This window comes from Mus pahari, chromosome 5 (assembly GCF_900095145.1).
Source record: "Mus pahari chromosome 5, PAHARI_EIJ_v1.1, whole genome shotgun sequence".
Lineage (NCBI taxonomy): Eukaryota > Metazoa > Chordata > Mammalia > Rodentia > Muridae > Mus > Mus pahari.
In genome coordinates, this window is record NC_034594.1 from 31,552,363 (window position 1) to 31,568,296 (window position 15,934).

Consider the following 15,934-nt stretch of genomic DNA (forward strand, 5'->3'; position numbering starts at 1 on the left):
CGTGTGTTTTTGAGTTTGAGATTCTTCATAGGAAATTCATTTTAGAACTTAGTTTGCTCGTTTTCCTTGGATATTTTGCTTTGTTTAGCTCTAAGGTTGAGCCAGAGCAATGAAGGGACTCTTGTAGTTAGACTTGATTCAGAAAGAGGTACAGTGGCATTAGTGAGTACCTTCTGAGATGCCTCCATAAAATAGACCAGAGGATGAAGGCAGATACCTCTTTCAACCGGTCAATCAAGAAGAAGGTATTCTTTTAACAGAGACTCCCTCAGGAATCCCCCTTGAGTTAAGTGACTGCAATAGCTAGGGGATGCTCCATAAAGTGGGTGTTGTCGGTCATCTGCAGGTCTCCACATGTGACCCCCCAATATATCTTGAGGGGCTTTGAGAGATTAAACTATTTTTATAATAATGTCTTGCTTTTCAATAGGTTGATATTTGCACTTGCTATCAAAGAAATGTTGAGCCAAACAACTGGTGCTTTAATATGTGGCAAAGGAGGCAGTGCCAAATGATATTAAGTTTTACTAAGTCTCAGGCCTTCAAGGCACAACTTTTTCGTATGTATGGCGAAGTAGGACATTATATTGGAAGGCATACCCGGGCCTCTCAAGGAAAAGCACTTGTTCAATCGTCTGAGTGACCAAAGTGAGTCTGCCGCTGCAAGGAAGCTGGCAAAAGCCCAAATAGGGAAACTCTTACTCCCCATCACGAGCTCCACAGCTTCCCAGCATGTAAGAGGTCCATAGAGATAGTACCAGATGTTGATTTCTTCCACTGTAGATGAACTGTACCAGCCTTCAGAGCGTCTGCGTAATTCTGTACACAAACAATTTCCAAATGACTACAAAACCACATGTGGATAAGAGTTCCACTCAAAATGCAAGATACAAAGGGCTGGGGTAAACCCAGTGGCAGAGTTCCTGCCTAGCATGCCCAAGGCCCTGGGTTTGGTCCCTAACCCCACAAGGAAAAGCCGTACAAAGCAAGAGGCAGTCAGACTAATGGATTTGCTGAAACAATATATATATGAGTTTGATGTGGTCTCAGGGTCTACAATGCAGTTGGTTCCCAAGGAACCACCACTTACTGAGTGTGTGGTTTCAAACAATAACTTTGGCAGCCAAAAGGCTATCATGATAACTGTTTTCCATTTCTATTCTAAGTGATGTCAGTCTAGATTTTCTTCAAATATCTCAAGCAAAATTATATTTTACAACATATTAAATGCTGGAGCAGATATGAGGATCACTAGAGAGGATCAAAACAGATATTAGAGAGATTTAAAGGGTGTAACTCAGGTCTAGAGAGGTAGTGTAGGCCTGTAATCCCAGCACTGGGGGGTTGGAGGCAGAAGGGTCAGGAGTTCAAGGTCATATTATACAATGAGTTTGAGGCTAGCCTTGGATTTTCTGATCCCCCTCTTTTTTTTTTTTTTTTTTTTTTTTTTGGTTTTTCGAGACAGGGTTTCTCTGTATAACCCCCCCCCCCATGCCACCCCACACACAGTGAAATCCTAGACTTTGTGAAGATGTCAACAATGTCCCCAAACCCAAGGTAGTTTTTTTGTTTGTTTGTTGTTTTTACATTGAATTTCTTTATTCTTCTTCTTGTTCTGTTTCTCCCAGACAGCTGGTCAAGAAGTGAGGGGAACATCAGAAGTGAAGAATGACAGTGCCCAGACTTATCTGAGTCATAGCCTCGGCTCCTGGGAGGGAGAAAAGTCTCCTGGGTGGGGTGTGAATGACATAGTTGTCACCTGGGAGAGAAGAATCCAGGTGGCACACCTGTGTGATGGCTGATCATTGATATGATATAGGCTTTTGCCTAGGTACACTATCCTAGACACGTGTATCCAGTCTGGCCATTGCTTTCCACCAGTCTGATTTATTTCGCTGAACTCTTGTAGATTTTTTTTTTCCTGTTCAAGTTATTAATATTTAAAGGAATCCACTGGAAGTTGGTGATCCCTGAGAGATGACTGCCTGTCTTAGTCCAGTGGCTATATCTCTGAGTAACCTTGCTCACCTGCCTGGTCCTCAATGTCTTCAGAAAGTGAAATTTAGAATCAAAAGGAACCAAGGTTCCACCCAGCTCTGTGATTCTAGAACAGACCCATGTCATAAAGAGGGATGCAGCACACACAGTACAGGTACCAAGACAAGGAGGATGGCCAGAGAGGGCAGACACCTAGAACTTTCACAAGAGTTGCCCTGAACCTGAGTAAGTCTGTCCTCTCACAAGAGAGCAGACCCTGCTGGAGGTCGGTGTGTGTGTCGATGCTGGTTCCCTAGCTCTCTCTTTCCACAGCTGGCTCCCCAGAAAGAGTGGAGTTATGTCTGAGGAAAACAGGAATCCCAGTCCTTCAGTGTGTACCTCTTACTCTACTCTCTTGGGCCAATTTGCATTTGTAAGAGTGGCTACTAGGGATGGGGCGGTGCTCTGCAAAGGGGGCTTCAGCCTGACTTTGGAAAGCTTTTCTAGAATAGAGTGGGTAGGAACTGACTCAAGTCCCAGGGACTCAAACACTGACGCACAGGAAAGCCTCAAGTGGGTGGAGAAATGCAAATCCCCTAGAGGAATGGCGTCAGCGGCTGTGGACCCTGAAGGCCGATTCTGACTTTGGACTTGTGCAGTGCCACTACCTGGACGGGGAGAGAGAGAGAGCGAGCCAGGTAAGTCAGGCAGCCCGCATCTGGGTGTGGCCTCTCCACAGTAGGAAACACTCAGACAGGATGCCTGGAGCTTCTTTCTACAATTGGTATTCTGTTGCTTCGTTTTAACACGACTGGGGAGGAAGGGATGCCTATAAAAAGAAGGGTCCTACTCTTTACACTCAAATCACTCAGAAAAAAAAAGTCTTCTAAAGACTTAAATGGAGATCTGGCTCCGGATCTTCACTGAAGGAGGGAGAAGTCGAGGCAACACCGTGAAGCGGAGGAGGAGTGGGTTGGGGACTGTGCTGCGTCGGAGGTGTGTCAGCGAAGGGCTGGAAGACAGCCCTAATTTTCTTTAGCCAACGGAGAGCTGTGATGTCTGACCCGAGATTGGTATATCTGGGTTTCAGAGAAACAACATCCAGCTAGGGCAGCCGGTGACTGTGGCTTTGAGAAGTGTGAGTGATGCTTAAAGTAGGTCGCCCCTTTGTAAAGAGGTCAGAGAGTCAACAAGCACTTCTGGCACCCGGGAGATGGACCAAATGCCTGAACGCCAGAAGGGAGCAGGCAGGCATCCAGGTTTTAGATGGAAAGTACTTGTCCTGAGGCAGGACAATGAGAGTGAAAAACAAAGACACCCTACAGGAGGTCTGAACACCAAACAACAGCAACAACACCAGAACAAACCAACTCTCCCCCCCCCCCAAAAAAAAACCCAGCTTTACTTAATTTCTTAAGGTTTTAGAAAAGTAATTTTTAAAGGAACTTATCAAATCCACTTTCACCCGCTACCCTCTGGATCTTCTCCCTTTCTCCCTAGGGTATTTATTCCCTCTTAACTTTATGTGCCCATTTGCTTGTTTTGTTTGTTCGTTTGTTTGTTTCTAAGCCACCGGGTTCACAGAGTGCTGCCTGCATGTGCATGGGTGATGATGTGGGACTGGACACAGACCCTGAAGAAAACTCACTCTCCCTCCCTCCAACCATCAATTGCCAACAACTCCTCAGCCTGGGGGGGACTTCCTGAGCTCCCAAGGAGGTCTGAAGGTTTTCCCCTTTAGCATCGGCCAGGGAGAAAAGGGTCCTTCTGCACCTTGCTTCAGCCTTGGTTTGCAAGAGTGACGTATCTGAGTGACTTGACTGTAAGATAAGTAAAATTATCCTGCATTCAAATAATGAAATAGAAACGATAGAAACAGTGAAAGCGGCGACCCTGTCTTCAGCTCCTGACCTCCCGATGCCACTGGTAGAAGAGAATGCTCCAGTTCCTTTCCCAGACCTGGGAAGTTTGTCAGAGCTGCACATTGTGGGCAGGAATCACAATACCTCTTTGGCATTTGATTGTTTGTAAAACCCAAGGTGCTTGCTCCCCTCACGCCTATTCAGGAGGCACAAATAAGCTCCTTAAATAAACATTATTTACTAAGCACTCACAATATACTTGCAATGGCCAGTCTTGAGGGCTCATGAACATAAAGTCATATACAAGTTCAAGATAGCTTCTCTCCCTAACTTCATTTTTCTGAGCAAAACACAACTTTTATTATTTTATTTATTGATTAATATTTATATATTGGTATAGTTTATAACATTTAGTGGAGGCTCAAGGAAAAGGTGTTTTAAAAATGTTCTCACTGAAATCTGAAGACGCAATTTGTTCTATAAGCAAAGAGAAATGTCAAACCTCCAAGATGTATTGAAATATTGGGGTGAAAGTTTTTCCCTTGACTTACTATTACTAATCAAGAATTCTGCATTCCAAAAGAGCAAAGACAATAACTTAGTAACGTCAGGGGAATAAAGTCATAAAGATTTATCTGTGCTAGAAAGTACATCTACAGCCTCTGTGCTGGCAGAGTGGGAACATATAGGTTATGCTAGAGGAGCACACTGCTCTCAGTGTTTATGTTATAAAAATGGGATAGTTCATTCTACTTTAGTTAACTTGAGGGCTCAATCCCTGTCCGATACAAGGTGACGTTGTATCTAAAAAAAAAAAAAAAAAAAAGCTCTGCCCAACCGTAGATCACTAGAGAACAATAAAAATGTATGCTGGTTTAGAAATAATTTTGCACTGGTATGACTCAAACGCGGGAGTGCACGCATGCAGTTCTTCGGGAAGCTGCCACAGAACTCTAGTCAGGTGCATAAAGCTGACTGTAGAGTCCCAACAAATATGAAATAAAGAAAAACAGGTTTGAGCATTTTTATGAAAAAGAAGCTCTGGGGAAGAAATGAATGAAAAGGCCTCAGAAGGTAGAGTCAATGTGTGTGTGTGTGTGTGTGTGTGTGTGTGTGTGTGTGTGTGTGTGTACTTATTTGCATTCAACCTGCTCAAGGAGGGAGGGATAAGGAAGCATTTTGCTGACAATACAGTTTCTGTGCTAACCCCCGAGGCTATATGGACAGCTCGGTAGGGTAGGGCATGGGGTGTTTGGGGAGGAGGGTGGGACTTCCTGAAACAGCAGCCTAGGAGGTCATGGTAGGGCGAGGAAGGATGTGGTTGAGGCAGAGGAAGAAAGCTGTCCTGCACAAGGGATAACTTTTAAGAAAACACCAAGAGGAATCACTGGATGCTGAGTTTGAAATGCATTTCTCCTTTCTTCATTGAGATGCTATAAAAGTTGAATCTTTCTCCTTCCTTTGAGGAACTATAAGAGTTGATTCCCCCCCCCCCCTGCAATTTACTGATAGCCAATAGCTAACAGGTCTGAGTCGAGAAGAAACCCTGGCTCCTGGCTCCCAGTAAGCAATATTTTAAAGCTCTTACTTTGCCCTTCTTTTGTAGCATGTCTCAGTGGAATCAAGTCCAACAATTAGAAATCAAGTTTTTGGAGCAAGTAGATCAGTTCTATGATGACAACTTTCCTATGGAAATCCGGCATCTGCTGGCCCAGTGGATTGAGACTCAAGACTGGTAGGCTCAAATGCATTCCCTAGAAAATGATGGGCAGATAACTTTGTGTCCTTGTTGTGTCCTAGTCATGTATTCTATGGTCTGTTTTTGACTGAGTAGATACATTCTTTTTTTCTGGTTTTGTCTACTATAAAGGAAAACTTAATGGTTTTGTCTGTGAGTACCTCCTATTCCAATTTTCTTAGTCACTGTTCTATTGCTTGAAGAGATACTGTGTCCAAATCAGCCTTTATAAGAGTTGAAGTGGGGGGCTTGCTTACCGTTTCAGAGGCTTACTCCATTACCATCATGGCAGGGAGCATGGAGGCACACATAGTGCTAGAGCAGTAGCTGGGAGCTCTATTATGGGCTACAGGCACACACACATACACACACACACACACACACACACACACACAAGCCTAAGCTGGACTTGGCTTAGGCCTGGCCCATCCCCAATGATACACTTCCTTCAATAAGGTCACACCTTTTCTCACAAGGCCACACCTCTTAATCCTTTCAGATATTGCTACTCCATACTGAATAAGCATATATGAGCTTACGGGGGCGCATTTTTATTCAAACCACCACATCAATGTTTTAGGCAAGTCCTAGAGAAACAAACAATTCTGTTATGATAGACTCAAGGCCCGTATATATTCCTTTTAAGAATCCTTTCCCACCTTCAGTGGGAAATGTTCACTCCTCAGCACACCATGCCCCCACCTCCATTTTATTTTCAATGCTCGGTCTGGCTGTCTCTACCTTTTTACAGTTAGATCAAGGTGAATCAAGGGCACACTCAGTCATTGTCTTCACACCAAGTCATTGACATGGGAAATAATGCAAAACAGCTTCTATATGAACGTGAAACCATCCAGTTAACAAACATTTTACAAAGCTCTATTCACCCCATTTAAATTTCCTCCTTTCCCTTCAGTCATCTTTCCTATTGTGTAAGAATATAGACCATAGGATCTTAACCACTCTTAATTGTATAGTTCGGTAGTGTTGACTGATCTTCATGTTCCGCTGTTATCATCCCATCCATCTGCACAGTGTGATCATCTCAGTCAGAAATTCTGGCTCATTAAACAGTAACCCTGGTTCTCAAAACTCATTTCCAATCTGTTCTTTTTCCTTTTTTAATGAATTTGAGTAAAGGAGGCACTTTATATAAAGAAATCATATATGCTTTATTTTATGGCTTACTTACTGCATGTGCCAGAATTTTATTCAAATCTGAAGCTGAATAGTATTTCTACACTCACTAACTATGGTCAGATCCTTTTATTTATTGACATATTTGGGTCATTCTACTTTTACCTCTAGACCATGCCAATAAAGTTGCTCTGAGGGACCAGATGCCAATACCTGGTCTCATAGGTAGTGTTTGAATATAAACCCAACTACAGAGCTGTTGACTCATGTAATTGCATGTAGTATAAGTTACTGCTAAACTTTTCACAGGGGCTGTGTCATTCATCAGCAATACATAAATGCTTCAGTTACTTACTATTCTTGCCAAGGCTTATTTTCTGATTTTTGTTTTGATTTTTTAAAAAAATAATAGCCATCCCAATGAGGATGAAGTACTATTTTATTGTAATTTTAATTTATAAAACTCTAATGATGTTGAACAGCTTTTCATGTATTCAATCTAACTTTTATAACATCTAAATGATAATCATTGTAGAATAAATCTGACATTTAAAATATATATGGTAAAGAAGTGAATATTGTATTAACTGTTTCTTATTAAGTAGTAATACCTGGATATTTTATTTATTTTAGGGAAGTAGCTTCTAACAATGAAACTATGGCAACAATTCTGCTTCAAAACTTACTAATACAATTGGATGAACAGTTGGGGCGGGTTTCCAAAGAGAAAAATCTGCTATTGATTCACAATCTAAAGAGAATTAGAAAAGTTCTTCAGGTAAGAATATATTCTACTTTTTTTTTTTAAATGGATGTACAAGTCTTAAATTTGGGAGAAAATTTGAATGTGTACCCTTAAATGACTTTCAAAACAAATTTAAAGGTAAAGTTTATGTTTCTTCATTTAATTTTTTCCTACTCTGTTTTTATTACCTATGTTTATTTAAATTTTTTGAGTCTAAGATTCTATGGAAGTGAGAAAGTGTATGTGTGTGTGTGTGTGTACACGTGTGTGTGTACACATGTGTGCATGTGTGTGAGAATGTTACTCATCTCACTTATATCCCAATTATTACCAAGTTCACTATCATGGAAATGAATTTAAAAGACCAGCTATTCATGTCTGTCCTCTGACCCTTCCATGTCTCCGTCTCTTATATAACAGTGTTCTCATTCATTAAGTATAAGTGTGTATGTCATACTTGACTAAATAATGTTGACACACTATTACTAGCTTAAAGTTCAAGATGTGATAAAGATGAGTTAAGTATACTCCTATGGATTTTAAGCAACGCATAGTCAGGCATCTAGAATCAACAGCACTATACACTGAGGTTCCACAGAGGAGAAATCACCCGGGCTTCGGTTATTTTCCCTCTCTTTCTTCACACTGAGCACTTGAAAGTAGAGGCCATTTCCTCTCTGAAGTTTTCTTCTCTTCAATTTTTTACAGTTAGAAACATAGTTTATGGCTTTTTAAGTGACTGGCGTCTTCCACTGAGCACCAAGCACTGAATGTTGTTTGCATGATGCACCAAGCACCGAAAGTCTTTGTTTTCATGGTGTGATAGCTTTACTGCCAATCACTAAATAATATTCTAATGTATTTGTTTTATTCATTCTAAATAAAGCTACTGTCAGGAGTTTGCAGGGGTCTAAGTGTCTAAGTTTTCATTTCATTTGAGTCATTACCCGAAACTGTGATTTCTATGTTGCTATTCTCGGACTTTGTCTTATTTCACTTTCTCTCTTACTCTCTCAGATAGAATGATGTATATTCATAATAAAAATGGAAGCAATGTAAAAAATACAAAGAAAGCTAGAAACCCAAAACCTAGTTCTTAGAAGTAACCATGTTAATATTTGATGAGCGTCAATCTAAACATTTACCTATATGTGTGTATTGCAGATAGAGCAATAGAATAAATTGCAACTAACACCTGTAACAATATACCATGTGCAGAAGGAAGGTGAGANTCTCTCTCTCTCTCTCTCTCTCTCTCTCTCTCTCTCTCTCTCTCTCNCNCACACACACACACACACACACACACACACACCACCACCACCACCACCACCACTACCACACCACAAACTCCCCAATGTCACTCCCTTCCCTTCATTTCCTCCCCCCTTTTTTTTCTTAAGACAGGTCTTCTATGTGTAGCTCAGGCTGTAGTGGAACTCACTCTGTAGACCAGACTGATCTCAAACTCATAGATCCTCCTGCCTATACCTCCCAAGTTTTGAGGTTAAAGGCACGTGCTACCACATCTGACCTGTAATTTCTACATCTGTCTAGTTCTTGTCTGAAAAATATAATCTCCATCAAGGGAAGGACTTGATTCCTTCACTTTTATATTCTAATGCCTACATAGTCCTAGGCACATGATAGGTGCTAGTTATTATAAATGACAATATAGAATTGGAGTAAAAGTAGAATGGTCTATGTATTCCTGAAAATAAATTTTTATTTGCATTGATAGAATATTAAAAGTTGTTTATCAAATGAGTATTCTCCCTCACCTCAAGAAAAAATTTTTCCAAAGAGATTTCACTCAAGTTGATGAAACTGTGAAAAGCATAAAATGATGGTCTATGTGTACTGTCTCTTAAACTATATGTTGACTTTTAGGCAAAGTTATCTGTTGACTTAAAGATATCAAATGTGAGGAAGCCTGTCATTCTACCTTGTTGGTGTTTGTTACTTTCTCATTTTGCTGTCAAACTTTAATCTGTATTTCTTTAATTTTATATTCAATTGGATTTGGTGTACAGAAGAACTTTTTACTACTGGTTCTTCATTCATAAAATTTTACACTTTAATTTATTCATAATTGCTTAGATTTTATCAAGTAGTTTTTTTTAAGAAGGTCTAAATCATTATATATAATATCTGAGAACTTTTATGCCTAAGAACATGTGATACTTTAATGTTTAAAAATATTTGTTTATTCATTGTGCATATGTGTATGTTTGTGTATTCATGTGTGTGGAGGTCAGTAGTCAGTTTTCTCCTTCTACCACATAGGTTTCAGGAATTAAAGTGAAATTACCAAGTTTGACTGTAGTGCCTGTACTCTTTGAACCATCTCTTCAGCCCAAGTTTGGCACTTTAAGGGACCACTGTGGCTGGGTATAAAAATCTTAGATTGTTTATCTGGAGACATTGCTCTATATAAACTGAGGAAATGCTAGATAAATCTGAGATGTTTGTTATGGTTAGGAGTGACCATGATGCTACTTTATGACTAAGCTTATGTAGGCACTGACCCTTCAAAAAGATGCAGGGCATAATAAGATATCCTCACAGATGGCCTGACAATATGATACCCACTGAACACAGCACTGTTTATAGCATTATCACTGAAAATTAAAAAAGAATAGTATGTTCTTTCAGTATGTTCTTTCACAAATCTCTACAATAAACTGTCCTTTAATGTGTACTGGTTCCCTCAGTTGATTACATTACAATTGTTTCTAGACTATCTGGAAAAGTTATGAAGATGAATGTACAATGCTTGTTGATACAGTCTGAATATTCAAATGATAGCATGCAATTTGGCATCTGTCTGCTCTTTCTAATACAAAAAAAAAATGGATAGATCTCTAGAGCTTTGTAGACATTTAAATCCTCTGAAGACTCCTATATTTCCTCTCTAACTCCAATCTGTTATTTCCCCTCCCAGAAGATGATATAAAATGAGTATTTACCAGTCTCTTCCATTTTGTTGCAGTTTTACCTTGTATATTTTCATCCCTAAAGAATTTAGAGTAGGTTTGTGAACTGCTGAAATTCTCATAAATGTGATTACACTATTTCACATTTCAACAATTTTCAGTTTTCAAGATTCATCAGCATCAACCTTGACTTCAATAATCTTTTCATTTTTATGGCTACACTGTATTTTATATATAGATATATCAAATCCATCCATTTTATAGTTGGTGGACACCTGAATTATTTACTATTTTCCCTTTCTGCTTCAAATATTGTTGCTCTGAACATCTTCATGTGTTCTTTGTAAGGACATATGGTACATTGTAAGAAATTCTCTATAATACATATCTAGTGGTAGAATTTCTGAACTGTGGAGTTTGTAAGTTTTTAACTACGTTGAATATTGGTGGTATATGCCAGCTTACCTTGTGTACTTTTTCTAGCTTCATTCATTTAGTTCCTTTTCAATGCTTTTCTTTTTCATAAGTGCATTTAAATTCACACATTTTAACATACTTTTTGTATACTTAATTTTGTTATGTGTATGGGTATTTTGCCTTCATGCATATCTATGTGTGCCAAGTCATGTGAATGTCTGGAGCCATAAGTCCCCTAGAACTGAAGTTACACACAGTTGTAAGTTTCTACGCATGTTCTGAGGATCAAACCTGGGTCCTCTAGAGGCAGCCATTGCTTCCAACCATTGAACAACCCCTACTTCAATTCATAATGCTTTCACTGCATGTAAATAAACCATAAGTCTATCCTTGACAATTTCTCCTTAGATAATCTTCAAAATGTCTCCACTACATACAAATACTGTAAAACAAAGCATAAACACACCCAAAGTTTAGAAGAGAATTGTAGAATAATCTTTAAGAAAAAGTTTATAAAGCTACTTTAAGTGGCAATGGGCAAGATGATTTCCATATACTCCAAGTAAGAGCTGCCAGGCTTAATAAAACAGAAAGTCACAATAAACACAAGATAAAAATAAAATACATGGCACTAGAGCAAACAATATGAATATATATATATATATATATATATATATATATATATATATATATGTGTGTGTGTATAATAAGAAAAACCAAAACCAAAACCAAAAGAAATGAGGTTGAAAGGTAAGTTGAAAGCTGTAAGAAGTGAAAACTTAAGTCTCTATAAAACTTAGAATTCTACCTTAATTCCTCTAGGATTGAAATGTTTCCTAGAAGCTTATTTGGCCATCAACTATTTGAGTACTGGGAATATACCTGGCCACGTTTTAAGTACTAGGGATTCAACGAGGGGAAGCCGTGATCTCTCAACTTAAATAGTTCACACTTCCTGTGTTTTGGTTTTAAGTTTAGATGAAATTTTATGAGTACTTCTCAGGTCTGAGAGAGATTTCGGGGAGGAGGCGCGGGGGGAGGCACAGGCATCTGGTGTGATGATAGAATCTCTTTTCCCTGTCAATCACAAAGCACTGTTGTGAGTTTTGGTGTTACTTTTGTGGTTAGTAATCTCACCACCTGCAGAGAACTTTTCACAGACCATAGTTAGTGTAGACCAAAGTCTACGGTGGGAGGGTGAAACTCGGTGGGTGGGTGAGGTGAGACAAGGAAGTGTAACCTTTTGCATACCTGCCTACACTCTGCCTCACCATGCTGAGAGGACCTGAGTGTGCTTGAATAAAAATGTGCTCTTAGTTCTGTTGACATGAGCAATGCCAGGAAGAACACAACAAAACAAATTAGAGAAATATGATTTAGCATACTGATCCTTTCTGAACCCATCAGATCTTATTCTCTAACCCACTGCTTTCTCAGTTCACTCCTCTTCCTTCCCCTCTGTACAACACAACACACACACACACACACACACACACACACACACACACACACACACTAAAAAGTCAAATCTTGATGATTTAATGCTTTAATCCGTAACAATCTTTCCTTTCCCTAGATCCCGAATGTTAACAATTTGTGGCAGTTTAGGGCTTCTCTTTGGAATAGGTACTTTGTGTATAATATAGAGCCTGGATATTTCTTTTTCTTTCTTTCTTTCTTTCTTTCTTTCTTTCTTTCTTTCTTTCTTTCTTTCTTTCTTTCTTTCTTTTTCTTTTGCTTGTATGTGGTGTGTATGCTGTAGTGTGTGTTTGTATGTGCATTCATGCACATACAGAGGCTAGAGTAAGATGGTAGATGTCCTCTTCTATGGCTCTCTACCTTATTCCTCTGATGTAGAGTCTCTCACTGGGCTGAACTTCACCTTTTTACCTATACTGACTGGCTCCTGGGTTCCACCTACCTCTGTGATGCCCCCAATGTTGGAGTCACAGGCACATGCAGCCATGCCCATTGCTATACTGGTGCTGAGGAGTTGAACTCAGGTCCTAATGCTTGCATAGCAAGCGTGCCTAACCAGTGAGCCACCTCCGTAGCTCCTGTGAGTGAGTCTTGAATACTCTTCAGTCATCTCTTTGCATAATCATCTGATTGCCTCAATCTTCTGTACTTGCTGGCTACTCTCTGCCCCTCCAAGTACAATGCATAGTGAAGTATAAATGGGTAAAGGTGGGAATGGAGAAATGGCTCAGCATTTAAGAGCACTGGTTGCTCTTCCAGAGGCCCCAAGTTCAATTTCCAGCAACTACATGGTGGCTCATGACCATCTGTAGTGGGATTTGAAGCCCTCTTCTGGCATGCAAGCTCTATATGCAGACAGAGCACTCATATACATAAAATAAAGACATAAGTTACATAGGTAGCTGTAATGGTTACTGTTGATTAACTTGTTAGGATCAGATGTCTTTCGTGGAGTTTACAGTGTTAATATTTAACTAGAAAAACTCTCCCAAAATGTGGGTAGAGCTAGTCCTTGGTCTGGGATCCTAGACTGAACAGAAAGAGCAAATCAAAGCTGAGTGCTCACATTGGTTTCTCTCTGCTTCTCTATGGTGCACCTGATGTGACCAGTTGCTTCATGCTCTTGCTGTCATGCTTTCCTCACTGTGATGGACTGTATCCTCCAAACGTAAGACACAATAAATCCTTCCTTGAGTTGCTTTCCTCAGATATTTTGCTCTGCACCAACAAGAAAAGTAGCCAACAGTATGCTGGTACTTAAAGAATGAGGCCTCTATAAATGCTCTTAGTGTCACGAAAATGCCTGTTTCTTGTCATCTAACCTGGGTATCTGCCTTAGTGAATAGACATGGGAGGCAAACTATGCATTGTTTGTGAAACAATCTGCCGGCCTTTTGTAACTTGCTCTCTACTGTCGGGATGTACCTTGGAATTCTGTGTCCCACTGGCTTTCTGAAGCTGAGCACATTGTCACTATCCTACCTGTTTGCTTTAGGTTCTTGTATTCCTTGTCTGGAGATATAGGTGATGAGAGAGGAGAGAGATTTCCATGGCAACAACGTGACTTTAGCATATCAGGCATAGACAGGGGGGGGAGGGGACCTATTTGGTCATTATTATAAGTCAGCAAGAAAGAAACGGGGACGAGTCAGTGGGGATGTAGACTGTGTGCTGGAATTGTGAGGTAATTTGGTAAAAGGACTGACATTTAATGGATGAATAGATGCAAAATGTGAGAGAATTAAAAACGAGACAATTGTGTCACTTAATTTGGGTTATTTCACATATAATAATACATCTTAATTAGTTGGGGAAGGGAGGAGAGATAAGATGAGTTTGATACATTCTGTGATGCTGAAAACTAGCATAAAGGACTTGGAACTACATTGTCTACATTGTCTATATACTTAATGCCACAAACCCCAGCTGCCAGCATATTCTGTTCTTCACATTTCCAGCTCTTAGCACACAGCCCAGTGTGTAGTAAGGGGCTCTGGGTCTTGTTTAATAATGAGAAATGGAGCTGACATTGAAAATATGATCATTGCCTTATTCCAACAAATATCCTTGAACTAGCAGATCAAATGTCATATCATTGTAAATACAGTTCAGAGTCCACAGAAGCAATTCAGATTGTGCACTTTGACTTCCTGATGTCATCAGTTTCTGAGGATGGGGGAACTAGTTTTGCAAAGTAGTGTTTACAACAAGTGGCGTGAGAGAGAAAGTTTGATGTGGTAGCCAGAGGCAGCAGCTGGGGAAACCTTTCAGAGGAAGAAAGCTAAGAGAAAAAACAATAACCGGAGACAAGAAAGTACTGAAGTGCAAGGCAGTCACACACAAACACCCTAGAACGTCACAGGAGAGGCACAAGTGGTCTTTTGGAACCAATGTCCACTTCCCAGGAGCTAAGTCAAGTGCAGTGACTCTTTGTGACAAAGGACCACAGGCTTTGTAGTTCTTCACTTGCCAGAACAATAAAGCCACCAACAGATGGAGAATCACTTCGAAACTGGACATGAGACATTTGCCTCTTTCCCTTCTCCACTTTGCTTTCATGAAACTGATGTGTACTCCACAAAAAGAAATGTTAATGCAATGCTCTTAGGGCCAAGTACATCACTTAAAAAGCTTTTTACTAGTGTCTGATATGCAGATAGTAGAGTCCTCAGATCCTGGTGCACAGCTCAGTGTGACCACCAGGAATGTTTCCCTTTGTCACCTCTGCTATAAATTAAACTATTTTCTCCACACAGTACATGGAGGAACTTATTAATGAAGGGAAGAATGTCTTACCTTTTATAATTTTTCTTTCTGTATTTTATGTCCTATATTTTGGAGGCCATTACTTTCTTGTATCTATAATGCCTTTATTTTTATAATATTTTTATTATTTAAGAATTTAAAACATGCATATAATGTTTTTTGGTCAAATCTACCCCTAGAGCCCCTCCTTCAATCCTCCTTTATTCTCACCACTAGCCCCCAACCCCACAGATCCCCCTTGGTGCTCTTGTACACGAACAGCTGTAGGGTCACCCAGTGACCATGGAAAACCTCCCAGGGGGTCACATCTCTGAATAAAACACTCTTTCTGCCTATAGTCATCAATTGTCAGTTGCTTCTATGCTTGGGGTGGGACTTTGTGAGCCAGTCCCCTGTGCATACTGGGACTCGGGCTAGCTTGATCTTGTGTAGGTCTTGTGTATGCAGACCCAGGCCCAGTGAGTTCATACGCACAGGGTCACCTTTAGCTGTAGATGTTTGTAACTCTTTTGAGCTCTACTGAGAATCTAAATGAACATACATCCTAATCCCAGCATTACTGATGAGTTAATAACACATACTTGGTAAGTATCTTACACAAAGACTTTGACAGGCATGTGAGTGTTGCTGGTTTCAAGTCTTTTCTATCAGAAGTATCTAATTCGCAGATGTTATTCAAAATCCTGAATGAGAATCTGGAGCCATAGGGGTATTTTTGAGTTCCTTTATATCTCTTTTTACAATGCAGTTTAATATATACCAACTGACTTTTGAATAACCCATTTTTAATTTTTTAAAAGATGTATATGTTTTTTTGTTTTTGTTTTTGTTTGTTTTTTGGTTTTTCGAGACAGGGTTTCTCCGTGTAGCCCTGGCTGTC

General features: G+C 39.9%; 1 protein-coding gene across 1 annotated transcript in view; it reads left to right on the top strand.

Annotated features, from left to right (window-relative positions):
• The first annotated feature begins 2,586 nt into the window (after nt 1-2,586).
• Stat4 (signal transducer and activator of transcription 4) overlaps nt 2,587-15,934 on the top strand; it is a 101,821-nt gene continuing 88,473 nt past the window's right edge. The window contains exons 1-3 of the mRNA XM_021197713.2: nt 2,587-2,675; nt 5,446-5,574; nt 7,348-7,492. Of these exons, the coding sequence (XP_021053372.1) occupies nt 5,447-5,574; nt 7,348-7,492 (273 nt within the window). The 5' untranslated portion in view covers nt 2,587-2,675; nt 5,446. The remainder of the gene's footprint in view (nt 2,676-5,445; nt 5,575-7,347; nt 7,493-15,934) is intronic.